We start from the raw sequence: 24,735 nt of genomic DNA on the forward strand, positions 1-24,735 counted from the left end.
TGCTTTAACATCACTTCTGGACAAGAGCTACCCCCACAATGTTCTAGGAACCCCAAAAACTCTATGGCAAGAGTCTCCAACATGGTACCCATGGGCACCATGATGCCTGCCAACAGATTTCTGGGCACCTGTTAAGTGTTTTTAGAAATCCCAGTAAATCATCTGATTGGCTAATGGAGATTTAGGGTTTGTAGAATCTTTCGGGCTCAAGTGCCGTGTTCTACTGGAGAAAGTTTTCCTTCCAGACGTTTCGTTCTCAGCTGCGGAGAACATCCTCAGTGGCGTTGCAGCCGGAGCAGGCGCTCTGGTATCCCACTCAATGCACAGCAGCCAAGAAGGTCAGAGCGCCTGCTCCGGCTGCAACGCCACTGAGGATGTTCTCCGCAGCTGAGAACGAAACGTCTGGAAGGAAAACTTTCTCCAGTAGAACACGGCACTTGAGCCCGAAAGATTCTACAAACCCTAATGATGTTACCAGTCATGAAAACCTGAAATATTTGATAATGGAGATTTGATTGGCTGTACAGATTTTTTAATGTTGCTTTGGCAGCAGCTCCTACCACACCCCTGGACCTCCTTCCTACATCTTCATTCGTTCCTCCACCAACAAATGGAAAGAAAGTGGGACTCGTTCATTATTTTCCATACTATAAAGACTTTGCTATTTTTTATAAAACTGACCTGCTTCAGAGGAAAGGGTAGAAGAAGCCACAGGGCAAGGACTGGTTGAGACAGTGCACTATCATCCCAATTGCTCCTCTTTGTTTTGCAGGTGGCCTGTATGCAATTCATCAACATTGTAGTGCATTCAGTAGAGGACATGAATTTCCGAGTGCATCTGCAATATGAATTCACCAAACTAGGTTTGGAAGAATTCTTACAGGTAATACATATTCCATTCTCCAATTCGTACACTTATCTAGGATAGTTTATAAAAGTGTCAAAAAAGTGTTCCCAGAAGCAGCGCTAGATCCTTGAAGCAAAAAAAAAAAAAAGCAGGGAAGGGTGGTAACACCCCCCCCCCAATTTAATAAATACATTAATAATAAATTTTACTGAGATGTGAATGATGTGCCTTGTTAAGTCTAAAAACTCCCTCTTAGCAGATGGCATATTCCACTGATACCTGCCCAAGAGCTTTCTCTGTCTTTGCTCCCACATTTTGAATGGGGTTCTGGAGAGTTCCAAAAGGCTGCATCCTTCACGGCATATTAACAGAGTTTTTTTGCTGAGGGGCTGGATTTTAACTGTCACTAAGGGCTGGGTTTTTTGCAAGCCAGTTCTGTTTTGTTTCATGATGTGAGGAACTGTTGTCAGTTTGTTGTGCAAAATTGGTTAGATTTTGTGTGTTGTGTGCCACTCTTAGCTATCTGGAAGCATGAGACAGAAATCTTCTAATAAATAGGTCACCCAGAAGACTGGGGGGGGGGGGGGGTTGCTTCTACTAGTGGTTGTAAATTCTCATCATCCCTTTACTTGCCTAAAGGTTCACTTTCTAGAACAAAATGTTCCACTATATTATCAGTAAGTTCACTAGAAAATATTTTATGTGCTAAAATTCAGTCTAGAGTGGAATGTTACCAATGCAGTGCTCACTTACAGGTTACAGTTAAGCAAACCTACTCACCCTTTTAACTGGATTGTCTCTCACTGTGAAACGAATAGAGCCAGTGTAGAATATGTGTGTGTGTTAAACTAAAGCAAAGCATAAGTGTTAACATGACACATTAAATGATGCAAATCACACAGCAGGATCCAACTTACAGCAAACTATACACAATAGCATAGACCATAGTCCCTAATAGTAGCATAGACCACAGTCCAAGTTACTTTGTGAAGCTTTTTGTACAGTGCTACCTTATTGCCTATGTAGAAGAGCCCTCTAGAATCAGTTTAGCATTGTTTGCAGAAAGCAGGAGAGTGGGAGCCTTCCTGATCTCCTCAGGCTGATCATTTCACGAGGTCAGGACCACAATGGAGAAGGCACATGTATGGGCAGAAGGCTCTGTTCCGATGAGTGGAGCTGTTGTGGTGGAGCATAGTGGGAGAGAGAGTCTTGCAGATATGAGAGTCCAAGGCCCTAAAAGGGCTTTGTGTGTGATAGCCAGTACCTTAAATTGGACCTGGTAACTGATGGGCAGGCAGTGGTGTGACTGCAGAATGGAAGTAGTACGCATGCTCCATCTAGCTCCTGATAATAGCCAAGCTGCAACAAGCTGCAGCATGTTGTTGGGACTCCCGAAACGGGAACATATACGGCCGGGGCTACGTGAACTGCACTGGCTGCCGATTATATACCAGGTCCAGTACAAAGTGTTGGTCATTACCTTTAAAGCCTTATATGGCCGAGGACCTGCCTACCTGAGGGACCGTCTTTCCCCATATGAACCCCAGAGAGCACCGAGGTCAACGGGGAAAAACCTAATGACTATCCCTGGGCCGAAGGAAATTAAATATCAGAGTACCAGAGCACGGGCCTTTTCGATCGCGGCCCCTACCCTATGGAACCGACTCCCCGAGGAGGTGCGGGCCCTGCGGAACCTCGAACAGTTCCGCAGGGCCTGCAAGACCACCCTTTTTAAATTAGCACATTCGGACTGCTAAGAAAATCGGTAATCAAGGATCCGCCAATGCGGTCTAAAGATCTATACCGCAGTATAACTGTATTTATTGGATTGGTTTTAATTTAATGTTTTAATGTTTTATATTGTAAATCTAAGGTTTTATTCACTACTGTATGTTTTTATGGAATGTTGTTAGCTGCCCTGAGCCTGCCAAGGTGGGGGAGGGCGGGATATAAATGAAATAAATAAATAAATTTTATACAAGCTGGACTTTCCAAACTGATTTTGAGGGAAGAACAATGTTCAGTGCATTATAGTCCCAATGTCACAAGAGTATGGATCCAGGTGGCCAGATCAGCCATGTCAAGGAAAGGGGCCATTTTGCAAGCTAGGCTCAGTTGGAAGAAAATCTGTTTTGCAACTACATTAACTTGTTTCTCCTGCAATAATGTTGAGTCTAGTATCACCCGAGGCACTTAACTGAGTCAGCAAGAGTCAGATGAACCCCTTGAAGGTGGGGAGCATAAGGTGTTTGAAGACCTCTGCCTTCCTAACCAGCAATATTTCTGTTTTTCCAGGGTTTAGTTTCAAGTCATTCACTCCTAGCCATTTAATCACAGCAGTCAGGCAGCAATTTAGGACCTCTACTGCATAACCAGGAGTTTTGAATAAGGATATATATAGTTGTGTATCATCTGCATATTGATGATAGCCAAGCCCAAAACTAGAAATGATTTGCCGAAAGGGCTTTACATAGAACAGGATTGTGCTTTTTGGGGCCCCACAGGATAGGTCCCACACTGATGATAACTGGTATCCAATGGCAATTTTTTGGGTCTATTTGAACCAGTCTAACACGCAAGTCCTGAGGCCTACTTCTGCCTATGGGCACATCAACAAGATGGCATGGTCCAGTGTGTCAAAGGCAACACATAAATCTAGTAAGAGCAACAAGGAGGCATAACGTTTTGTCTACATTTAGAATGCAGTTGTTAATTAAAGCCACTAGAACAGTCTCCATCCCATAGCCTGGTCTGAAACCAGTTTGAAAAGGGTTTAGGGCAGATGAGTTATCGAAGAAGACCTGGAGTTGGTTTGTACTACTCTCTCAGTCAGTTTGCCTATGGCTACACCATTTTTCTGTAGGGGTTGGGGTTTTTTTAGCAATGAATGGAAAAGCACCTCTTTTAGTGGTTCAGGGAAGGTGCTCTGCGTTAGTGATTAATTTATAATATATAGTAACGATGTATGTGATTTTAGAAGTCAGAAGGGGCAAGGATCCAGGGCACAAGTAGTGACCTTTACTGATCCCATGAGCTTGTCAACCTCTGTAATGGAAACTGGGTCAACGTGATTCATAAATAGAACAGGGAGCATTTTAGGAAGTTCTTCCAGTGGACTTATGTTGCATTGAGCATCTACATCAGAGTATATTGTTGATATTCTATCAGCAAAAAAAACTTTGCAAAAGTTTGCAAAAGACAGCTAATTGTCTGGTCCTGATACAATGAATTCTTAGGAGTCAGCAGATACCATGCTGCCTTAAACAATTGAGATGGTCATGAACTAGCTGATGCAATAGTAGCAGAAAAGTAACATTTCTTAGCCATTTACAGTTCTTACAGTGACAGCTATAACATCATCTGTCAGAATCATTCTAGACATCTCCCAGTCCTTTTCAGATCACCCAGCTTGGTGGTAAACCAGGGTACTGAGTTTCATCCTGAGGTAGGGAGAGGTTGTCAGTAGGTTTGAAGAACTTCAGATTCTGTGCTTCTATTACAGCCTCAACAGAGCATGTATTTGGAATCCTAAAATCCCCTAGAGCATTCTGGAATCCAGTGGGATTCATGAACCTCTGTGAGCAGACCCTTCAAACTGGGCTTCCTCTTCTGTGGGGGTGTTGGAACCATATTGACCTTGGTTTTGAACAGGTAGTGATCAGACTGCTCTGAGATCACACCTGCTCTTAAATGTTTGGCACACATTGGAACCGGAGTCTCTCCACTCTGATAGTTTAATCACTAAACCACAGTGTCTGTAGCCTTAGTTCCAGCTAAAATGAAGCATAATCCAAAATACAAATCTGGAGACAGGGTCTTGCTCTCAAAATGCAGCTCACTGCTCATTAAGGGGGAAAATATGATAAAGGAGAATAAAGGAATGGGTCAGTAACACGAAGCAGCACAAAATGTCATATTTCTACTTTGTTACTTAGAACATGGGAAGTGGCTGTGGATAAATTTTATAAGAAAAATGGAAACTGAAGAGCTAATCAGAGAAAAATGTATAATCTAGGACAGGGGTGGGGAACCTCTGTCCCGAGGGCCATATGCAGCCCTCAAGGTCACTTAGTGTGGCCCTCGGGGATTGCTGGGCCGAACGAGCCATGTGGCAGCCTCCCTGGGGCCTGGCTGGCCAGCAAGGATCGTGGGGCCCAGCTGCACTGTGCAGCAGCCTCCCCAGGACCAGGCAGGGATCTCAGGGCCCAGATGTACTGTGCGGCAGCCTCCCTGGGGCCTGGCTGGCTGGCCAGAATTGCTGCAGGGCCTGGAAAAGTTGCTGTCACAGTTCAGTTTGCACTTGATTATCCCAGATGGTGTGGCCTAATATGCTAATGAGTGTGACCTAATATGCTAATATTAGGGGATGTGGTCTAATATGCTACTGAGTTCCTGCTGGGCTTTTTCTACAAAAAAGACCTGGACCTATGCATTTGCCTAGGGCTGCGGGCTGCATGTGTGTGTGTGGGTGCCAGATTAGGCTCTCCCCACATAACTTCAAATAGAAAAACAATTATTTGCATTAATTTTGCTGGCCTGAATCATTCTCCCTTGGCAAAGCACTGTTTTTTAAGTTGATAATTTTTTATGGCCCGCGAACAATGTTATAAATATCCACATGGCTCTTGGCAGAAAAAAGGTTCCTCATCCCTGATCTAGGAGAAGGAGATGGTAATTCCCTTCCAAAAAGGCTACAGTCAAGGGGCTGTTGTAATTGTTGTTTCATGTTCTTGAGGCATGATGCAGGGTCCTAGTCCAAGATCCTCCAAAGGACACATCTGCACTGTAGACTTCAACATTTAGTAGCCAGTTCCTCTTCCTGGGGAATGCTGGGAATTAAAATTCCATGAAGACTACCCAACTCTAATGGAAACATTCAGCATCTCCACCAAACTACAGTTCCCAAAATGCTAGGAAGAAAGGGCAAGTTGTGACCATTAAAGTCTGCATTGAAGATATACTCAAAGGCATCTGAAGGGTATTATTCTTGGCTTTTGGTCACAGACCTGCTGAACATGCTGACACAGTGCTTTTATTTTTCCCTAAAGCTGCTTCCCATACATCCAATTAAGTGACACCAGAGGAACTGGGAATGTGGAAAATGTCCTGTGGGGTTCACCGGTGGGAGGCTAAAAACAACTGTGATCTTCTTCTGTGGGAAAGACTTCATGCTGTGACATAAGCGTCAGAACAGCCCTCTGCCCTTAAAGACCTTTGAAGTTTGGCAGACTTCAGTCCTCAGGTCACTTTCTCTGTCCCACAACACTGTTACTGTTACTAAATGCTCTTTCTCTCCACAGAAGTTGAGACACACAGAAAGTGAAAAGCTGCAAGTTCAGATCCAGGCTTATCTGGACAATGTATTTGATGTGGGTGGGTTACTGGAAGATGCCGAGACCAAGAATGTGGCACTTGAGAAAGTGGAAGAGCTGGAAGAGCACTTATCTCACGTAGGTGGCTAATCTAGCCTGTTTATTTGTGAACATAATGAAAAAAGACTAGTTCAGAGCCAGACAGTATCCACACTGGCCATCTGCTCTGGAGTTGACATTCATTCCTTCACTCTCCTCCTCTGCCAAACCATTGCATTCCATTGTTACCCCCACCACCACCACCACCATTGAACCTTAAACTGGATTTTGCATTTTATCTCCACTTCTGTTATCATGGTTTTAAAATAACCACTGAGCACCTTGCAAGTAATTGGATCTGCCTACCACTCTTCTTTTTAACTAATTCTGTGTTTTTCACCTCTCTAAACCTTTCTGAGCTACTTTGCATTTAAGTATGTGTTGGATTTGATAGCACCATGGTTACTCTTCCAAGTGGGACAAATAACAGCTAATGGGGACTGTTTCAGATCAAGGAAATGGTGTGTGGGGAGAGGAGGGGGTAGAGATTTAACACACACCCTGCCACTTTCCCAATCCAAGTCAGGCCTCTGCAAGGCTCATTTATTTCCTAGGGGAAAACATCTAATAGGGTTTCTGTTAACAGAACTCCCATTCCTCTTATCTTCAATGGAGGGATCACCTCCCTCTAGTTGGTGCCATCACTGGAACCTGTGGAACCCAACTGGCAGCCTGAGAGGCTTGCAGAGCAATCCAAAGCAGGTAAAGATAGTCCCCTGTGCAAGCACTAGTTGTTTCTGACTCTGGGGTGACGTTGCATCATGATGTTTTCACGGCAGACTTTTTATGGGGTGGTTTGCCATTGCCTTCCCCAGTCATCTACACTTTCCCCCCAGCAAGTTGGATACTCATTTTACCGACCTCGGAAGGATAAAAGACTGAGTCAACCTTGAGCCATCTACCTGAACCCAGCTTCCACCAGGATTGAACTCAGGTTGTGAGCAGAGAGTTTGAACTGCAGTACAGCAGCTTTACCACTCTGTCTAGGGGGCTCTTCCGTAGCAGAGGTACACCCATCTAAATCCATTCAGGTGTAACTCTGCTTAGCACAATTTCAGGTGGGTACCCATCTTAGTCTGCAGTAGAAGAGCAAGATACGAGGCCAGGAGCCCCTGGAAAGACCAATAGGATTTCCAAGGTATAAGCTTTCAAAGGTTAAGCTTCTCGAAAAAGGTATCTTATGAAGGAAAATTTGACTACCAAAAGTTTTTGACCTCGAAATCTTGCTGGTCTTTAAGATGCTACTTGGCTCACTTCTTGCTCTGCTTAGGGATGGCACTGTTAGGATACCAGCTTAGGCTGTGCTGCATTATGCTGCATTATGCATCAGTGAGCCGCTGAGATAGGGATCATATGGGTCAGCTGCAGCTGAATTTCCCCCCACCCCAGTAAAGTCTGTTTTGGATCTTGGTTCTGGGAGCCATTCCACCTAGCCATTCCATGATTCTGCACAAAGTGCCCCATGTCTTTCCATCTAGTGCAAAACTAGGCATGAATTAGTCTGTAACTGCTGTTCTTCTTGTTTATTCGCTGAGAGTGTGGTTGTTACACTGGTCTTTAGGTGTGATCACAAATATGGCAAGAGCCTCTAGTTCCCAAGGATTTTCTGATCTTGGAAGTGAGTGGCATTTGAAAAGGGGGGGGAGGGGTAGGGATTAAGAAATCTCTCCATCTGAGTCAGTCTCATCCTCCAGACTAGATTTAACTTTTTAAACAACCACACACAAGATCCTAATCATGTATTTTTCCAGGTCACATCTCATTTGATCTTAGGGCTCTCTATTTTGTACCCTTGAGTACATGGTGTATCTGTTTTATAAAATATCTCTACATCCATAAGGGCTAGACGCTGATTTTTTTTAAAAGCAAGATATGAGGTTTTGAACAATTATTTGTGTAAATAAAATGAAAGAGAAACGTCCAGATTGAAGGTTACGCTCATCAGAGGTTCCTATTTTATTTCAGTTGACAGAAAAACTGCTGGATCTGGAGAATGAGAACATCATGCGAGTGGCAGAGTTGGAGAAGCAGCTGCTACAACGGGAGAAGGAACTGGAGATTGTTAAGGTGTGTAAGAAAAGGATATGGAACTTCTGCCAAAGTGGAGCTCCTACCTCTGATTTCAATCAGTGGTTTTCAAATTGTATTCTAGGGAATCCTAGAATCACACAGAAGCCTTTCAGAGGTTTCTCAGTGAAAATATCAGTAACAACAGTTACATTTCTCTGAAGTCTCTGAATAGAGAAGGCTATTGTTGTCAGGGAGAAGGTGACAGTATACCTCAGCTACCTGACATGCTCCCTCTGTGGTTTAAAAGTATAAGCTACTCAAAGTGAAAAATGGACTCCTTTTATCTTCTAACAGAACTCTCATTATCATGATCAAGCTGGAAAGAAATCTTTGTTTCTGTAAAGCGTCCAGTAATGTTAAAACTCATATCTCTGAGAAATGGAGGGGAGGAAGAAGAAAATTAGTGGCAGACATGCTTCATTGTATGTGAAAAACTGCATGTTTCAGGGCAAAAGCACATCTAGACTTACCTACCTTCTAGGGCCACTAGTGATCCTCTAGGGTAGCAGCCCACTAGGAAATCTCCCTGTAAATTAAATGGTTATACTTCCCCTGAGTGGGAGCTAAGTATTGAATGGTCTTCAAAGAATGAAATGTGCCTTCATCTGTGTGTGTGTGCCCTGGGACAGGAGACCTATGAGAGCGCAAGCAACCAGGTGCACACGCTGCGCAGAATCATCAAAGAGAAAGAGGAGGCTTTCCGGCATCACTATACCTCACATCCAACAGGGGGAGACCACCTGCCGCTGCCGCCACCTCCAGAGGTGGAGATCAACTTTAGTGACATCCCAGAGGATGACCTCCGCCTCCCTGTCCTGCCTCCTATGGAGGCGGCTCCTCCACCACCACCTCCTCCACCACCTCTTCCCCCACCCCCACCTCCACTACCGGGTAAGTTTGTACCATAGTGCAAACGAAATAGCATCTATTTACACAGATAGATTATTGCAGTGCCTGATCCTGTGTTTCTTTCTATTTGTAGATAAGTGCCCGCCAGCCCCTCCACTTCCTGGCACATCTCCTTCTGTGGTGCTCACTATGGGGTTATCAGGTATATATTACATGCCATCACTTTACCTCTGCTCTACTCAGAGACTGTGGGAAAAGCCTTGAATGGGTGATATAGACCAGTGGTCTTCAATCTTTTCAGATCAAGAACCAATTTTAAACCCTTAGTCAGCAAGCAGCATGGGACTTACTAAATTGCAAACACATGACAGAAAGTTATGTGACTCAGCAGTCACATAATCGAAACAGAAGAAGTCAGAATTTAGACCTTATCCATGTAAAGTTCAGGACTATGGGTAGCACACCAAGAGATCTGGTGCCAGAAGCATAAGCTGAGCATGAGAAGATATATTGTATTGAGGAACAAGCCAAGAGTCAGAGCCATGAGGATGCTTCTCTAATTGTTGAGTGACCTCAACTTGCATATTCATGGAGGGAGACAGGAACCGTAGTGCCCTTGCTTTCTATGCATGCTGTGTGCCCTGAAGATTGTGACCCATGGGTTGAAGACCACTGATGTAGACGATGTAGCATGGCTTCCACAATCCTTCCAGGGCACAGAAAAAACACATAATGTAGCACTGTATAGAAATTTAGCTTTTTATTTTTTAATAATGTTTCTAGACCTTCTGGGCACAAAAATGTTCTTGAAAGTGTGTATACAATACCTACTGAAATCTTAGAAGCCAGAGGGTAGCTGAATATATTTCCATTGGTTGGAGGGCGAGATGTTCAAGCTTCGCATACATCCCCTCTCCCATGACATTAGAAGCCATATTGGATCAGGCCAGTGGCCCATCCAGTCCAACATGTTGCACAGTGGCCAAAACCTAGGTGCCATCAAGGTCCACCAGCAGGGCCAGAAATCCAGAAGCCCTCCCACTGTTGTCCCCAAGCACCAAAAATACTGAGTATCACTGCCCCAGATATCGTGTTCCATCTATACCTTGTGGCTAATAGCCACTCATGGACCTCTGCTCCATAACTTTATCCAATCCCTTCTTGAAGCTGTCTATGCTTGTATCCGTCACCACTTCCTGTGGCATTGAATTCCATGTGTTAATTACAATTTACAAGAGTTAATTATTAATAAACAAGTTAATTACTAATTTACAAGTAAATCCAGAGAACATAAGGAAAAATGATGAAAACACAGAATAAATAATGAAAACTTATTCATATATTTAGCAGTGTGTGTAATTCACACAAGGTTTATTCTTACTTAGTGTGGGATTGTTAGCAGGGATTTTATCAGACTAATGGGTTGGGGGGGTGCTATTGATGTGTGTTTTCAGTATTTAAGAAGTTACCACCTTTGTTTGCTGATTTTATCCCTTGCCCTTGTTCCATATAACACAAGCACGGTGTGGGCGTGTGTCTGCACTCAATGGGCTTGCGTGGTCTTGGTGACGGCCCCTGAAGTTCCTTGGTGGCTGCCTTTGAGAAATCATGGCATGCTTCCAAGGTGGAAACCAAAACCAAACAGAAAACTGCCAGAGGATCCTCCCCAAACCTTATTGGGACTGAATTAAGGTGTGGCTTGGCCTCTCTCACAACTGCAGAATCAAATAAAATTCTTATGTACTCCCTTCTCTATGCCTCAAGCAATCCGGATTAAGAAGCCCATCAAAACCAAATTCCGCTTGCCGGTCTTTAATTGGACAGCATTGAAGCCCAACCAGATCAGTGGCACAGTCTTCAGTGAACTGGATGATGAGAAAATCTTAGAGGTAAGGGAAAGGGCGAAGGCAATACCAAGGCTATGGTGGCTTGTGTCCTGCATTATTTCCAGTCTGCTGTTCTGTAATTCATATTTGTTGTTTCTGTACCTGTATTGCATTACACTTGTGCCAGTGAATCCTCTGGCACTGATTGGCTAAGTTGAAATAATGGCTTGGAATATTAAGTTGTTCAGGTAACTAAGGAGGTTGGGATGGTAATGAATAGGGAGCCCAGAGGAAGACTGAAGGAGAGAAGTAGAAGAAGAGGAATGGGAAGAAAGGACAGGTGGAAAATAAGGTTTGAGGAAAAGGGCAGAGAATGCAGGAGTCAAGAAGTGGTTCAGGAAGAGGAGTGCTATGAAAGCTGGTTAAGATAGGAGATGGCTAAAAAAGATGTGCCAAGTAGGCAATGATCCCAAAGGGGATCTAGAGATGCCTCAAAGGGGACTTCATGGATCACAAACTAGTTCATAAACTGCGAAAGTCCATGCCCATCTCTACTCAACTCTTTAGCTACTGCCCATTATCCACAAAGGGAGGAAATGAAGCACAGCCAATCAAAACAACCAGTCTATCACAGGAAAACAACTAACCAGTGAAAAGGACAGACAGGTAGACAGGGCTCAATTTGCCAGTGGACTGAGAGTGATAATTGCATAAGCCAGTGGGGACCAATGGGGGTGTTATATTGCCCCATCACTCCACCACAATATCTCACATGCAAAAAACAAAACACCCCAAATACACATGCTGAAAACTGAATTGACTGTAAATGAAAGCATGACTAACACAGGGAAGTTCCACATTAAAACAGGCAGTGTGGTACAATCTTCCCAATTGAACTGTCATTGGAGGTGCTCAGGAGATGTGGAACAACCAGATCAGGGCTGTACTCTGGAAGATGGCCAATCCTGGGCTCTCCTACCATTTTCTTTTTCTATTGCATGTTTCCATTTGTGGGCAACTGATAATCTTGTCGAGAATCTGTGTCTCACCATGAGTGCTGATGTGGGGAGGTGAAACTAGTGGAGCCTGGGCCATTTCCTGGCTGCTGAGACAGGCTTTGGCACTAGATGTGATGACTAACTGTGGAGTTACTTGATCAAGTAAGAAAGTTCCTGCTAAAGTTCTTGCAGGTTCAGGAGAGGGGGAGACAGAGGCACAAATATTGACTCACGTTTTGCTTGCCGTGTTTGGGCTACAGGTAAGCAAGAGGGAATTGAAATCCTCATGCTACTCAGCACAGGCTGATAAACTTTCCAGAATAGCTGTCCTAGCAAAACAACCTTTGGGAAACTGACTAATATTGACAAGGACTACTTCTGGCTGTAACTGTACCAGTTCTTTGGGTTCTCATTCTTCTTTTAGGACCTTGACCTAGACAAGTTCGAGGAGCTCTTTAAGACCAAAGCACAGGGACCTGCCATCGATCTCCTGTGCTCTAAAAATAAGGCATCTCATAAAGTGGTCAACAGGGTCACCCTCCTGGAGGCCAACCGGGCCAAGAACCTTGCTATCACACTACGCAAAGCAGGAAGAACCACTGAGGAAATATGCAAAGCCATTCATACGTGCGTGTGCTACTTTGTGTGTCATCCCTACTACCCTTTATCTCAATTATTTTCCCCCATGTAGAGCACCAAAGACATTGGAAGTGGTGCCTCTGCTTAGCAGCAATTCCTTTGTCTCCTAACATGAGACTGCTTTTGCCAATACGTGTTTCAGGTTTGACTTGAAGACCCTGCCGGTAGACTTCGTGGAGTGCCTTATGCGCTTCCTCCCAACAGAGAATGAAGTCAAGCTGCTGCGCCAGTATGAGAAGGAGCGGAAACCACTGGAAGAATTGTCAGATGAGGACCGTTTCATGCTGCACTTCAGCAAGGTGGAGCGCTTGACGCAGCGCATGGCCATTATGGCCTTCCTGGGCAACTTCAGTGAAAACATCCAGATGCTCATGCCGGTAATGGAAGTTCTCTCTCCTCGATAGGATGCACAGTTCTTGTGGAGTCCTCCAATCCTGAAATGGAAATGGGGGATTCTGGGAATTAGAACTCATGCCGTTGGTTACTTCTATGCCTTTCCATACAGTTCAACTGGAAGTAATCAAGAGATTACTATCTATTACCATCTATTTATGGAGAAAGCAAGGTTGCAATCATATGCACATATACTTTGGAACATCCTGTGTTTAATTTGGTAGGAATTATTTCAGAGCAAACATGGGATTGTTCATACCCACAAGGGCTGGACCAGTCACTGGCAGAGGAGGAGAACCTGGCCCACCTGTGCCTCTTGTGGTGAGGGGAAAGCCACAGGCAGCCCACTGCCTCTTCCTCCCTCTGTTGGATAGTTGGGGTAGGGGGTGGAGCAGATAGGCTGCCTCTCCCACCTTTCCTGCTTTGGAGTAGGCAGGCCAGGAGATGGGGCCCTTTCCCAGGACTGTTCTTCCCTCCCATTCCACCCCACTCAAGGTGTAGTTTCAGCACTCCAGAGCTGTGCTGGATTTCAGTTTTACATATTGTTAATGCGGATGTTTTAATTTTGTTTTTTAAAATACAGTCCTGCCAACCTTTTTGAAGAACTCAGATTCAGTTTCTGCACAGAATAAAATTATAACAGAGTTATAATTAATATTTTTCTAGCCAGTGCAAACAGAATTGCACCATTATTGGTGCAATCCTAAACTGAGTTATATCTGCTAAACCCATTTACTTTAATCGACTTGGAAGGGTATGAGTCTGTTTAGGATTGCACAATACGTCATCTTCATATCATTTAACAACTTTGACATGGTTTGACAGTCTTGATATCTTTTGATATTATTTCGCTAACAGATAATTTCCAAAGCCTGCCTCCCACCCAGCCCACTTTGGTGCTGTTCCGATTCACTTAAGGGGCTGCAGATAGCTGTGTGGTAGTATGGCTTTGCATGCATAAACTCAGGTTCAGGTTCAGTCCCTGTCATCTTTAGTGGTGGTAAGATCTCACCTGGAGATCTGCTACCCAGAGCAGGTGACATTAGGCTAAATGGGTCCTGGAGATCTGCTACCCAGAGCAGGTGACATTAGGCTAAATGGGTCCAATTCAGTATAAGGAACTGCCTTATGTATACTTGCCTGAATGCACCTGCACAGATATGCAGTCTGCCAACAGCTTAGCCTCTGACTGATAGATTCAGCCCTATTCCCTTTGCATTCACACAGCTGCATCTTGTTACCATTTATCCCCATCACTCCTCCTTCCTTCCTACCTTCCTTCCTTGTTTGATAATGAACCTAATGTTTATTTGGTTGTAAAACTGTGAGCTGAGCCCCTTTTTAACGCTTTATCCATTCTACAGCCAAAGCTATTAACAAATAGTAACAGTTCCCTTTTTGGATTCTGCCCCTTGTAGCAACTCAGCGCCATCATTGCAGCCTCAGCATCTGTCAAGTCTTCACAGAAGCTCAAGCGCATGCTGGAGGTGAGTCTTTGCAGAGCAAGAGAAATGGGGTGGGGGGTGTCTGTCTTTCTTGCTCTTTAGCCTCTGAACTGTTTTTGAATGCCAGGGCTGATCCCTGGTGCCGTACGGAGAGAGACATCTGAGCTTGTGCAGAGTGTATTTTTCTTTGCCACTTAGCTAGCCACAGATAGTATTATTGTAGCACTATTGTACAATGGGGAGGAGTGGGATATTCCTTTATCAGCCAACCTCTCATGGTTCCCCAAAGGGTCCTGAGTTGCAGTACTTACCATCAGCCATTATAGCGGTGCTGATCATGCATGTTATCTGAAGTCTGTGGGTTCATGCATGTTTCAGCTGTCAGTGAGCTCTGGTTGATTAAGGGCACTTTAATCTTTGATAGTTAGTTGAAACAGTTACAGGAATACTTTAGAAACAATAACGAGGACCTATCAGATGGGTTCTCATACACACCTGTTAATTATCTCATCTCATACATAGTTAAGTACCAATCATTTGTCTAGATAAGTTAAGTACCAATCATTTGTCTAGATAAAGGTAGAAGAGTTTGAGAGTAAGATAAGTGATATTTTTCTATAAAAATGCATTACTGTAATAAGCAATTCAGATTTATCTGGATGGAGGTCTCAGAAGAAGATTAGGTGAGATTTCCGAGTGTGGCTCAGACTTGTAGGAAAATCCCTAGAAGCAGTGAGAAAAAAACTGAAACCTGGTTTGCTTTTAATAAATAACTTACGGTACTGTAATTAAGAAATGTTAGGAACTCTGCTAATATTAGCACTTGTGTTTAGAGTACAGTACTTATATTTTCTGATATCTTGCTTAATAGAGAGAACTATCTCTTTTTTCAATTAAAGATAAAAATCTCTGATGGTTTTTGGTCTGGTTTGCTGGTTTTAGTTCAAACAACAGAACGAACACCTAACTCATTTGTATTATCAGATTTAAAGATTGAAAGATAAATCTTGGAGATAGCTGCTGTTAATTGTTTTGAACAAAGTCCTGTAGAAACGCTTTAGTTGAGATTATCTAATTGGATATGGGTGTAAAAACATCCTGTTACACCATGATAGGCTTCTCCTGTGTGACGTCTCTGTTCTGTCCCTGCAGATCATCCTGGCCCTTGGCAACTACATGAACAGCAGCAAACGTGGTTCAGTTTATGGCTTCAAGTTGCAGAGTCTTGATCTGGTAAGGAGAGGGCACAAAAGGATGTACATCAAAGCAAAGTACATCCATGTTCCTTAAGGTCAGAGTCTGATTTGAGCCAAGGCGGAAGAGGGTGCTTTTAAATGGATAAGATAAGGTTGTGCCATTTAAAATAGATTGTTGTTCTGTGTGTATGTTTACTGCACAAATTCATCCAACTGTATGTTTACACAAGTTCTGTACCAGCCGTTGGTTTCCCTTGTCTTCTACCCAGATGCTTGAGCTCCAACACACACCTGCATGCATATAGCAAGTTATGCTCTGATACAAATGTGCAAGATTGTGCAGCCTTGCATGCGCACACACACATGTGATCCTGATTTCTTGCTAGATTGCACAGATCCAGTGGGAACACGCATGCGCACACACCTTTCTAGTGGTGACTCTGCAGTTTCATGGACACATCTTCCTGTGAGTGTGTGTGGTGGTGCCCTGATATTCTGCTCTTCCCTCTTAAAGCTGTTGGACACCAAGTCAACAGACCGAAAACTGACACTCCTGCACTTCATTGCCATGATGGTGAAGGAGAAGTATCTAGAGCTCAATAACTTCTGGCAGGAACTGCACTTTGTGGAGAAGGCAGCTGCAGGTAGGCGCCCTCCCTATGCTGGTTTGATCAGAGCAAGATCTGGACACTATGTGGGCTCCTTCCCTTTTCAGTTCTGGGTCCATCACTTGCACTATCTTCTTCACATATTACAAAAATTCCATTTGATTTGTGCGTAGTGTTGCCCAGTGCCTGGAGAAAACACATCCTTGTCCTGTTCCTTTAACAGAAGCTTATTGGGAATTATATTTACCAGGTGAGGTTATTTTCTGCCATGCTGTGAAAAGCTTCAACTGCCTATTTCCGCATATTAAGCCTCCATGAAAGGGACCCAACATTTTTCTCCAGGTCTGTTGGCATGCCTAATGTTGGATGAAGGAACTACTGTTTGTACATCAAGGATGTGGCCTGGAGGCACAGCTGGGCCTGCAATGGGGGCAGGCAGATGGCGAGTCATCACCAGATAGGCAGGATGGGAGAAAAGAAAGAAAGCACTGAGCAGGCAGACAGATATGCTGGTGAGCCCATACAGAAGGTCACTGACTCAGCAGGCAACTTAGTCACACTGAGGAGCTGGGCCAGGAGCTGAGGCATGTTCAATAAGATTGGTCGCTTGATAACTGCTCGTTTTGGCATCTTCATTGGTTGTGCTCAAGGGCAGGCCAGTCAGTCTGACTTCAATACCGGGAAAGTTGGTAGAAACCATTATCAAGGACAGAATGAGTAGACACATTGATGAACACGGGTTATTGAGGAAGACTCAGCATGGGTTCTGCAAGGGAAGATCTTGCCTCACTAACCTGTTACATTTCTTTGAGGGGGTGAACAAACATGTGGACAAAGGAGACCCGATAGATGTTGTTTACCTTGACTTCCAGAAAGCTTTTGATAAAGTTCCTCATCAAAGGCTCCTTAGAAAACTTGAGAGTCATGGAGTAAAAAAACAGGTCCTCTTGTGGATCAAAAACTGGCTTAGTAATAGGAAGCAGAGAATCAGTATAAATGGGCAGTCTTCGCAGTGGAGGACGGTAAGCAGTGGGATGCCGCAGGGCTCGGTACTGGGTCCCATGCTCTTTAACTTGTTCATAAATGATTTAGAGTTGGGAGTGAGCAGTGAAGTGGCCAAGTTTGCGGATGACACTAAATTGTTCAGGGTGGTGAGAACCAGAGAGGATTGTGAGGAACTCCAAAGGGATCTGTTGAGGCTGGGTGAGTGGGCGTCAACGTGGCAGATGCGGTTCAATGTGGCCAAGTGCAAAGTAATGCACATTGGGGCCAAGAATCCCAGCTACAAATACAAGTTGATGGGGTGTGAACTGGCAGAGACTGACCAAGAGAGAGATCTTGGGGTCGTGGTAGATAACTCACTGAAAATGTCAAGACAGTGTGCATCTGCAATAAAAAAGGCCAACGCCATGCTGGGAATTATTAGGAAGGGGATTGAAAACAAATCAGCCAGTATCATAATGCCCCTGTATAAATCGATGGTGCGGTCTCATTTGGAGTACTGTGTGCAGTTCTGGTTGCCACACCTCAAAAAGGATATTATAGCATTGGAGAAAGTCCAGAGAAGGGCAACTAGAATGATTAAAGGGCTGGAGCACTTTCCCTATGAAGAAAGGTTGAAACGCTTGGGACTCTTTAGCTTGGAGAAACGTCGACTGCGGGGTGACATGATAGAGGTTTACAAGATAATGCATGGGATGGAGAAAGTAGAGAAAGAAGTACTTTTCTCCCTTTCTCACAATACAAGAACTCGTGGGCATTCGATGAAATTGCTGAGCAGAAAGGTTAAAACGGATAAAAGGAAGTACTTCTTCACCCAAAGGGTGATTAACATGTGGAATTCACTGCCACAGGAGGTGGTGGCGGCCACAAGTATAGCCACCTTCAAGAGGGGTTTAGATAAAAATATGGAGCAGAGGTCCATCAGTGGCTATTAGCCACAGTGTATGTGTGTATATAAAATTTTTTGCCACTGTGTGACACAGAGTGTTGGACTTGATAGGCCGTTGGCCTGATCCAACATGGCTTCTCTTATGTTCTTATGTTCTTAGTGGGTAACAGGTGAGTAGCTCCCTCTTTTGGTGTACTCTTACGGTATCACAGAGGGAAAGGTGCTTTTTGTATTTACTTAATTGAAAACCCAGCTTTCTCCCCATGGGGACTCAGAGTGGCTTACGTAGTTCTCTTCCACTACATTTAGTTCTCACAACTACCCTGTGAGGTAGGTTTTACTGAGAGGGAGTGACTGGTCCAAGGTCATCCAATGAGTTTTTGTGTCAGAATGGGGATTCAGACCGGGTTTCTCAGATCCTACAAACCATGACACCACACTGGCTCTTTAGAGGGATGACCTCAGGATATGTATTTTAGAGTATGTCTGCTTTGTGAATGAGGAAGAGTACCATTGCTAAGCAAAGAGATAGATCCTATTTCCCAAGGATCTTGCAGTCTAAATTTTGATAGGGGAGACAATAAAGTAAGGACAGGGAAGAGGGAAAGGTAACATTATGAGGGAGTTCTAGAACCTGTGTAAGTGACCATAATATTGTTTATGCATGAGTGTGTTTGTGCATGCAACAGATACGTTGCAACAGGCACACTAGCACAATTTTGTACAACAGAGTAGGTCTGACTGACTGCTGGCTGAAAGGACTTTAGTTCCTTGCAGTGCTTGCAAGCCTTTAGCTCTCCAGTCCCCGCATTGTGCTGGAAACCATGTTGACCCTCCCCAATCTGAGTGGGTTCTAGGACCAACCAAGTGGTCTTCCTTCCCCGCAGTGTCCCTGGAGAATGTGTTGCTTGATGTAAAGGAGCTGGGACGTGGAATGGAGCTGATCCGGCGGGAGTGCAGCTTGCATGAGCACAACATCTTGCGTAACTTTCTGAGTGTCAACGAGGGGAAGCTGGACCGGCTACAGAAAGACGCTAAGACTGCTGAGGTGAGCAGAAACCCAGTCACTTGAGTATTAGCAGGGAGATGCCTTAAAGTGTAATGCAAAGGCTTTGTAATAGAAGAATGTCCAGTATATATTACGTGCCAGGTTCAAATGTATTCCTCTGGTGTATAATTGTACATTATTCAACCTTTGCTTATTTGCGCATTGCATTTTTGTCCATCTAGCTTGCTTATAAACTGCATGCTGGATTCACACATGGAAATCCCATCATGTGACTTGCATACACATTTGCTTGTGCCCTAGTGTCAGATTTGACTAATCCACACTTAACATGCTGCCAGATCTGTGCACCCAGTGTACATTTGTGCATACATCTTATGCAAGCACTGCTTATTGTATAATCACACAGTTAGGGGACTGCATGCACCCTGAATGTCTGGTGTGGGGTCGCTGAAATCTTTCAAACAATCACCACGTTACCTAACTTTTGTGTGCCAATCCAGTGTGCCAGATAGGTTACCCACAACAGAACTATGGTTTAGGTTTTATGCAGGCATCAGAAGTTTATTTTTATGTAGGGAGTGCAGTTTTCACACTGAACTGCACACCTGTAGTAGCCAGATCTGAGAGTATCCTCATCCCACAGTAAAATCAAATACAAGACAACCGGTGCTCTCAGTTCACGCTGCTTTTGTTTGGCAGGAGGCCTACAACACAGTTGTGAGATATTTTGGCGAGAGTCCTAAGATGACACCACCCTCTGTTTTCTTCCCAGTCTTTGCACGCTTCATCAGATCCTACAAGGTGAGTATGGGAATTAGAGATTCCATGCGAGCTTAGAATCTACAAAAGCAGCACTCCAGCACAAACTCAGCAGCCCAGGTTACAGCACCCCCACTGTTGAACTTCTTCCTCTCTTTGTTCCCAGTATGAAGTTGCTGTACCTGTTGTTAGGTGTGGCCAGTGGGCAATAGAATAAGCATTTCCTCCCTACATGCTCCATCCAGTCTCCTGGCCAATGGGAATCCCTGCAGATTCTGTTATTTATCTGCTGTTACTCCATTCTTAAGAATGGCTCTATGAGCTTTTAGAACCACCAGTAAAGCTGATCCATCTCTGTGAACATCTGTGAGCCATATCAGCCACACCTTCCCTCAAAAATTTTGTTTCCATCACTGGAAGAGGCATGTCCAAGTTCAAGTGCTAACAGGTGCAGTCCTCAGATTCTGGAGAGACACTAAATAGGTGCTAGGCTGGGGGAACGCAAACAGTCAAAAGTATATTGTAGGTGCATAGCTTATTGACTTCTCTCCATGACAACTTGTCCAGACTAAGAGTGCAGCAGATCTTGAGGCAAGCAGTGGCCATTGGCTTCCTGTTTCAAGACCCCAGAAAATTCTGGTCTATGAAGTTCAATACCCCAGACTGAACTGCCTGCAACTCTCATCTCTGACCCCTGGTCCATGGAATACAGACCAAGCTGTACTTTACAAAACCCTCAGATTGTGTCTGGGTCTCCCATGAGAATTTTAAGATATGTGTTGTGAGTTCCCTGCTAGGAATTCTGCCAGGCATGCAGGGGTCCAATTCAGATCAAGATTGTGGGGAGAGGATTAAATCTTTTCCTGACCTTAACTGGCCAGGGGGGAGGCTATTTGCTTCATTGCTGACTTCATGTGAATTGATGGATGATACATAGGTTTCTCCATTGGGACTAATAGCACCTCCCTGAGGTTGTTCTATTTGGAAAGTGGATCAGCTAGTCCTCTTTCCTGACCTTTCTGACCTGACCCTGTTTGGGAAAACAACACAGGGTAGGGGGGAGACTGAAGTGCCGTTTCCCCGTGTGCACACCATCCATTAACTGCCATCTATTTGGACATTATTGAATTTTATTGTAAAGTTTATTTATTATTTCAAATTGTTATTTAGTGGTTGTGATTTTAGTATCTGTTGTACATTGCTCTGAGCTAGATCTAGGGAATGGATGGTATATACATTGATCTGAATCAGGCCCCTGCACCTAGAAACTGAGTTCCAAGCACATAAGGCTTGTCTGATTGAAAGCCCTCATGATGTGTCCAGACATGACCCTAGGACTGTGTAGTGGGTAGTTAGACCCACAGTGCCTGACCAATATGTCTCTGACTTACCAAGTTGAATAAGATCAAAATCAGCTGTAGTTTTAGGTTACAGGGAAGCAGACATAGATGATGCAGAACTTGTCACCTGTGCTACCTGGGAGATTTTGCAAAATCTTTTCTTTTTTTTTTTTGAAAGGTGACAAATGGATTCCTTTAGATACACAGTGTTTTGCTATAAGACAAGGGTTCTTTTAGATACATATTCTTTTATGGGTTCCTGTAGATCATGATGTTCTGTTGCAAGGTCAGGAGAGAGGACTACTGATCCACTTTCCAAATCAATGGTTCTGCCTCAAAGGCAGTCCACTAGGGTTGGGTACGAACTAGGGAAATGGTGGTTTGTCTTGGTTCATGATTAATATGGTAGCCTGAACTGGTTCATGGATTGTTGGTTAATTTGGTTTGGGATGTATAAAACTCACTGGGAGTCTTCAGAAGGTTCTCCTCATCCCGCCCTCCAAGTTTGGCAGATTGGATTTGGAATGTCCAAGTTATAGGTCCCCAAAGCAGGTGCCCCCAGGAAAGCTCAGCTTCAGTTCTCACGACAACTAACTCTTCTCTCTTCATACTGCAGAATGGGAGCTCTGTGATTGGCTCCTGGAGCTGCCAATCAAACTATGGACAACTGCTATGGGTGTTTCTAGGACTCCCAGCACTCCCTGCATTGCCTAGGAATTGATTGAATCAGCACCAGGCTATCTGGAAAAATGAATCACAAAAATGAACCAAGCGAATCACTGTGGGCTGAACCAGTTCAGAACGAACCACAAAACAGTCCGATTCAGGCATGAATCGTGACTTGTGGATCAGTTTGTGCTGCTTTCTACAGCCCACCCAAATGGGCTTTCACAGCTATGCCTAAATTTCCCCATCCCAATCTCAACACTCTGGCATCTGCTGCTCCACCATGTGGCCACGGATAATGATAGCAGCCTTCCCAAATGACTGTTCCTGACTACTGATCAGGCTGCGGCTTCCATATGCCAACTTTCTCTTCCAGGATGCAGAACAAGAGAATGAGCTACGCAAGAAGCAGGAGCAGGCCCAGAGGGAGCAGGCCCTGGCTCAAGAAGCCAAGAGGCTGGAGAAGGTAGGAGATGGTGCAAGACGTTGGGGGGTATGAGGAGACCAGAAGAGGCAGGATTCCATACAATGGGACTGGTGGCTTGAAGCAAGCTATTTATTATAGCTTGTTCTGTACTTGCCTGCCATGCATCTCTGGTCTTTCACTCTACAGGTGTGTCTGTGTGGTCCTAGTGTTTTCCTGGGACGTATCAAAAACAGCACCTACAGTATACTAAATGGTATATTTTAAAAATGACATTGGTTGGCATGGTCTTTACCAGCTCCTACACAGCTTCCCTAATCAGGGCTCCACTTCTGGGATTGTGACTGAAAATTCAACTCCAAGCTGAAAAAAGCTTTTGCTCTCCCACGGTGTCCCTCGCAGTGCCCAAACGGGTGCACAAATGAGGACAAGCGGTTTTCCCAGCTGTTCGTAGCAGACACAAACCTTTTCTCAGCCTCAAGACTTCTCAGAAAGGAAGCTCTTGCTTGACAGCCCTCTCTTTGATTCCTGTGCTGGTATTTGCATATGCATCCTGCAAAACTGGCAAGGGAGTAGGTTAGGAACAGAGGTGTTCAAATTCAATAAAACAAAGTAAACACAATGTAGGCTGAAGAAACTGGTGTAAATACAGTTGGGACTAGATGTTACCAGCAATGGCAGCCCTGTGTCACCCACCTTCTGCTACAGAATATGTATGTATTGAAACACACCTGTTTCCTGATGTCATCACACTGCTTTTCTTCACCCTGACTGCAGATAGTTGACTGGTGCAAGTGTGGGGAGAGAAATGCACAGCATGGTGACATGGGTCACTTGAATGATGTGCAAAATCTTACCTGGCACTGGGCTGCCATTTTTGGCAACAGTTCTGAGTTTAACATCTAGGTTCTACTCACAACCTAGCAGAGTTGAAGCCTACTTTGTCTCTGTCACTAAAGAGCCTCAAATCTCCAAGCGATCATATAACCAAGGATTCAGGATTCAGAAACCAGACTGCACCCCCCTCCCCCAAAACTACAAAAAGGAAACTTACAATTGCCTGAGCTGGTCGCTGACCATAATGAAATTGAACTGAACAATTGCCTAAACAGAAAATTGAATGGATGTGACCACAACCTAACAAAGTCAAAGAAATGAAACCTATATTGCAGCCATTTTGGTACTCTGTGATGTTTTGTTCGTGATAATATGAAGATTTCGGCTCTGACCCTAAGTCAAAGAGTGATCAGGAAGAGGCAGTCAATACTGCTCACAACAGTTCATCAGCCACTGATGATGCCAAGACAGGGAAAAATCCCTAAATGCTTATTATACAGTAGCTGTTGACTTGTCCATGCAATACTTACAGGTCTAATCATAGCGTTCTTAGGATAAGTACCGAAACAGAGTCAGATTTTTGGAGTTTTGTACTGTACATAAACCAGTTCTTATGTCTCACTTGCCATCCACCAGTCTTTTCTTTTTGATCAGGTTCCTATCAGATTTTCACACACACCCATTCCCCCATTTGTTGCAAAAGGAGGCCCAGCCATTGTGGCTACCAGTCTGTACCTACTTAGGGCCCAGTTCACTCTGCCCCCCAGGAGTACACCTGGGCAAGAGTAAAAGGAGAAGCCTTTAGCTATTTGGTGGGACCCCATGCCTTACATTCTGGATGTCTGCAGAAGAGCATTGCAGAAAAGCAAAGCATCAGTCGGGAGGGTGGGGTTTTGTTTTCCCCTTCTGTTGCCTGACCTGCCCGCAGTTGCCTCTGCAGCGCAACAAGTGGCAGCAGCAAGAGTTGATTGCCGAACTGAGGAGACGCCAGGCCAAGGATCACCGGCCAGTCTATGAGGGCAAAGATGGAACCATTGAGGATATTATCACAGGTAGGGCCCCGTCTCACCACAATAATTTGCTTCCTTTGCTGTGGCAAAGCTTTCCACCTGGGGCTTCCTGTAATGGGGGAGCCTCTTCTTACTAGCATTAAATGTCTGGTTCACTTACTATGAAATTCTAAGCAGAGTCTCACCTAAATGTATGGAAGTTAATGGGCTTAAAAGGGTACAGCTGTACTCAAAATTGCACAATTGTTGATGTAATGGCTGAAGGCAGTTCCATCAGTCTGAATAGAATGACATAGATAACTCAGCCACTGTACTTCAACCTTTTTGATGTGTATTTATCTTTGTCCATCCCCTCCTCCTCGCAGTGTTGAAGAGTGTTCCTTTCACCGCTCGTACAGCGAAGCGGGGCTCTCGCTTCTTCTGCGAGCCCTCCCACCATGAGGAGCCTAACTGTTAGCTCCACTCTGCCCCCCCCCATCAAAGGTACCTGTGGAACCTTTTTATTCTTGCATGGAGC

The 24,735-nt window shown here is 44.4% G+C and overlaps 1 protein-coding gene across 6 annotated transcripts in view; it reads left to right on the forward strand.

The window, feature by feature from the left end:
* The window catches only part of FMNL3 (formin like 3), a 124,273-nt gene that overhangs the window by 94,019 nt on the left and 5,519 nt on the right, over positions 1–24,735 (forward strand). For 2 of the 6 annotated variants that reach the window (XM_060252146.1, XM_060252140.1), the window contains 15 exons: positions 773–883; positions 6,148–6,297; positions 8,224–8,325; positions 8,958–9,219; positions 9,311–9,379; positions 10,942–11,066; positions 12,426–12,628; positions 12,783–13,017; positions 14,452–14,520; positions 15,631–15,711; positions 16,189–16,318; positions 19,061–19,221; positions 19,882–19,983; positions 22,324–22,413; positions 24,137–24,260. In XM_060252146.1, the coding sequence (XP_060108129.1) occupies positions 773–883; positions 6,148–6,297; positions 8,224–8,325; positions 8,958–9,219; positions 9,311–9,379; positions 10,942–11,066; positions 12,426–12,628; positions 12,783–13,017; positions 14,452–14,520; positions 15,631–15,711; positions 16,189–16,318; positions 19,061–19,221; positions 19,882–19,983; positions 22,324–22,413; positions 24,137–24,260 (2,014 nt within the window). Of the gene's footprint in view, positions 1–772; positions 884–6,147; positions 6,298–8,223; positions 8,326–8,957; positions 9,220–9,310; positions 9,380–10,941; positions 11,067–12,425; positions 12,629–12,782; positions 13,018–14,451; positions 14,521–15,630; positions 15,712–16,188; positions 16,319–19,060; positions 19,222–19,881; positions 19,984–22,323; positions 22,414–24,136; positions 24,261–24,583; positions 24,692–24,735 lie in introns of those variants that run through there. The other 4 variants (XM_060252144.1, XM_060252145.1, XM_060252141.1 and 1 more) reach the window with 4 other exon arrangements.

Source organism: Heteronotia binoei, chromosome 13 (assembly GCF_032191835.1).
Source record: "Heteronotia binoei isolate CCM8104 ecotype False Entrance Well chromosome 13, APGP_CSIRO_Hbin_v1, whole genome shotgun sequence".
In the NCBI taxonomy this organism is placed as follows: domain Eukaryota; kingdom Metazoa; phylum Chordata; class Lepidosauria; order Squamata; family Gekkonidae; genus Heteronotia; species Heteronotia binoei.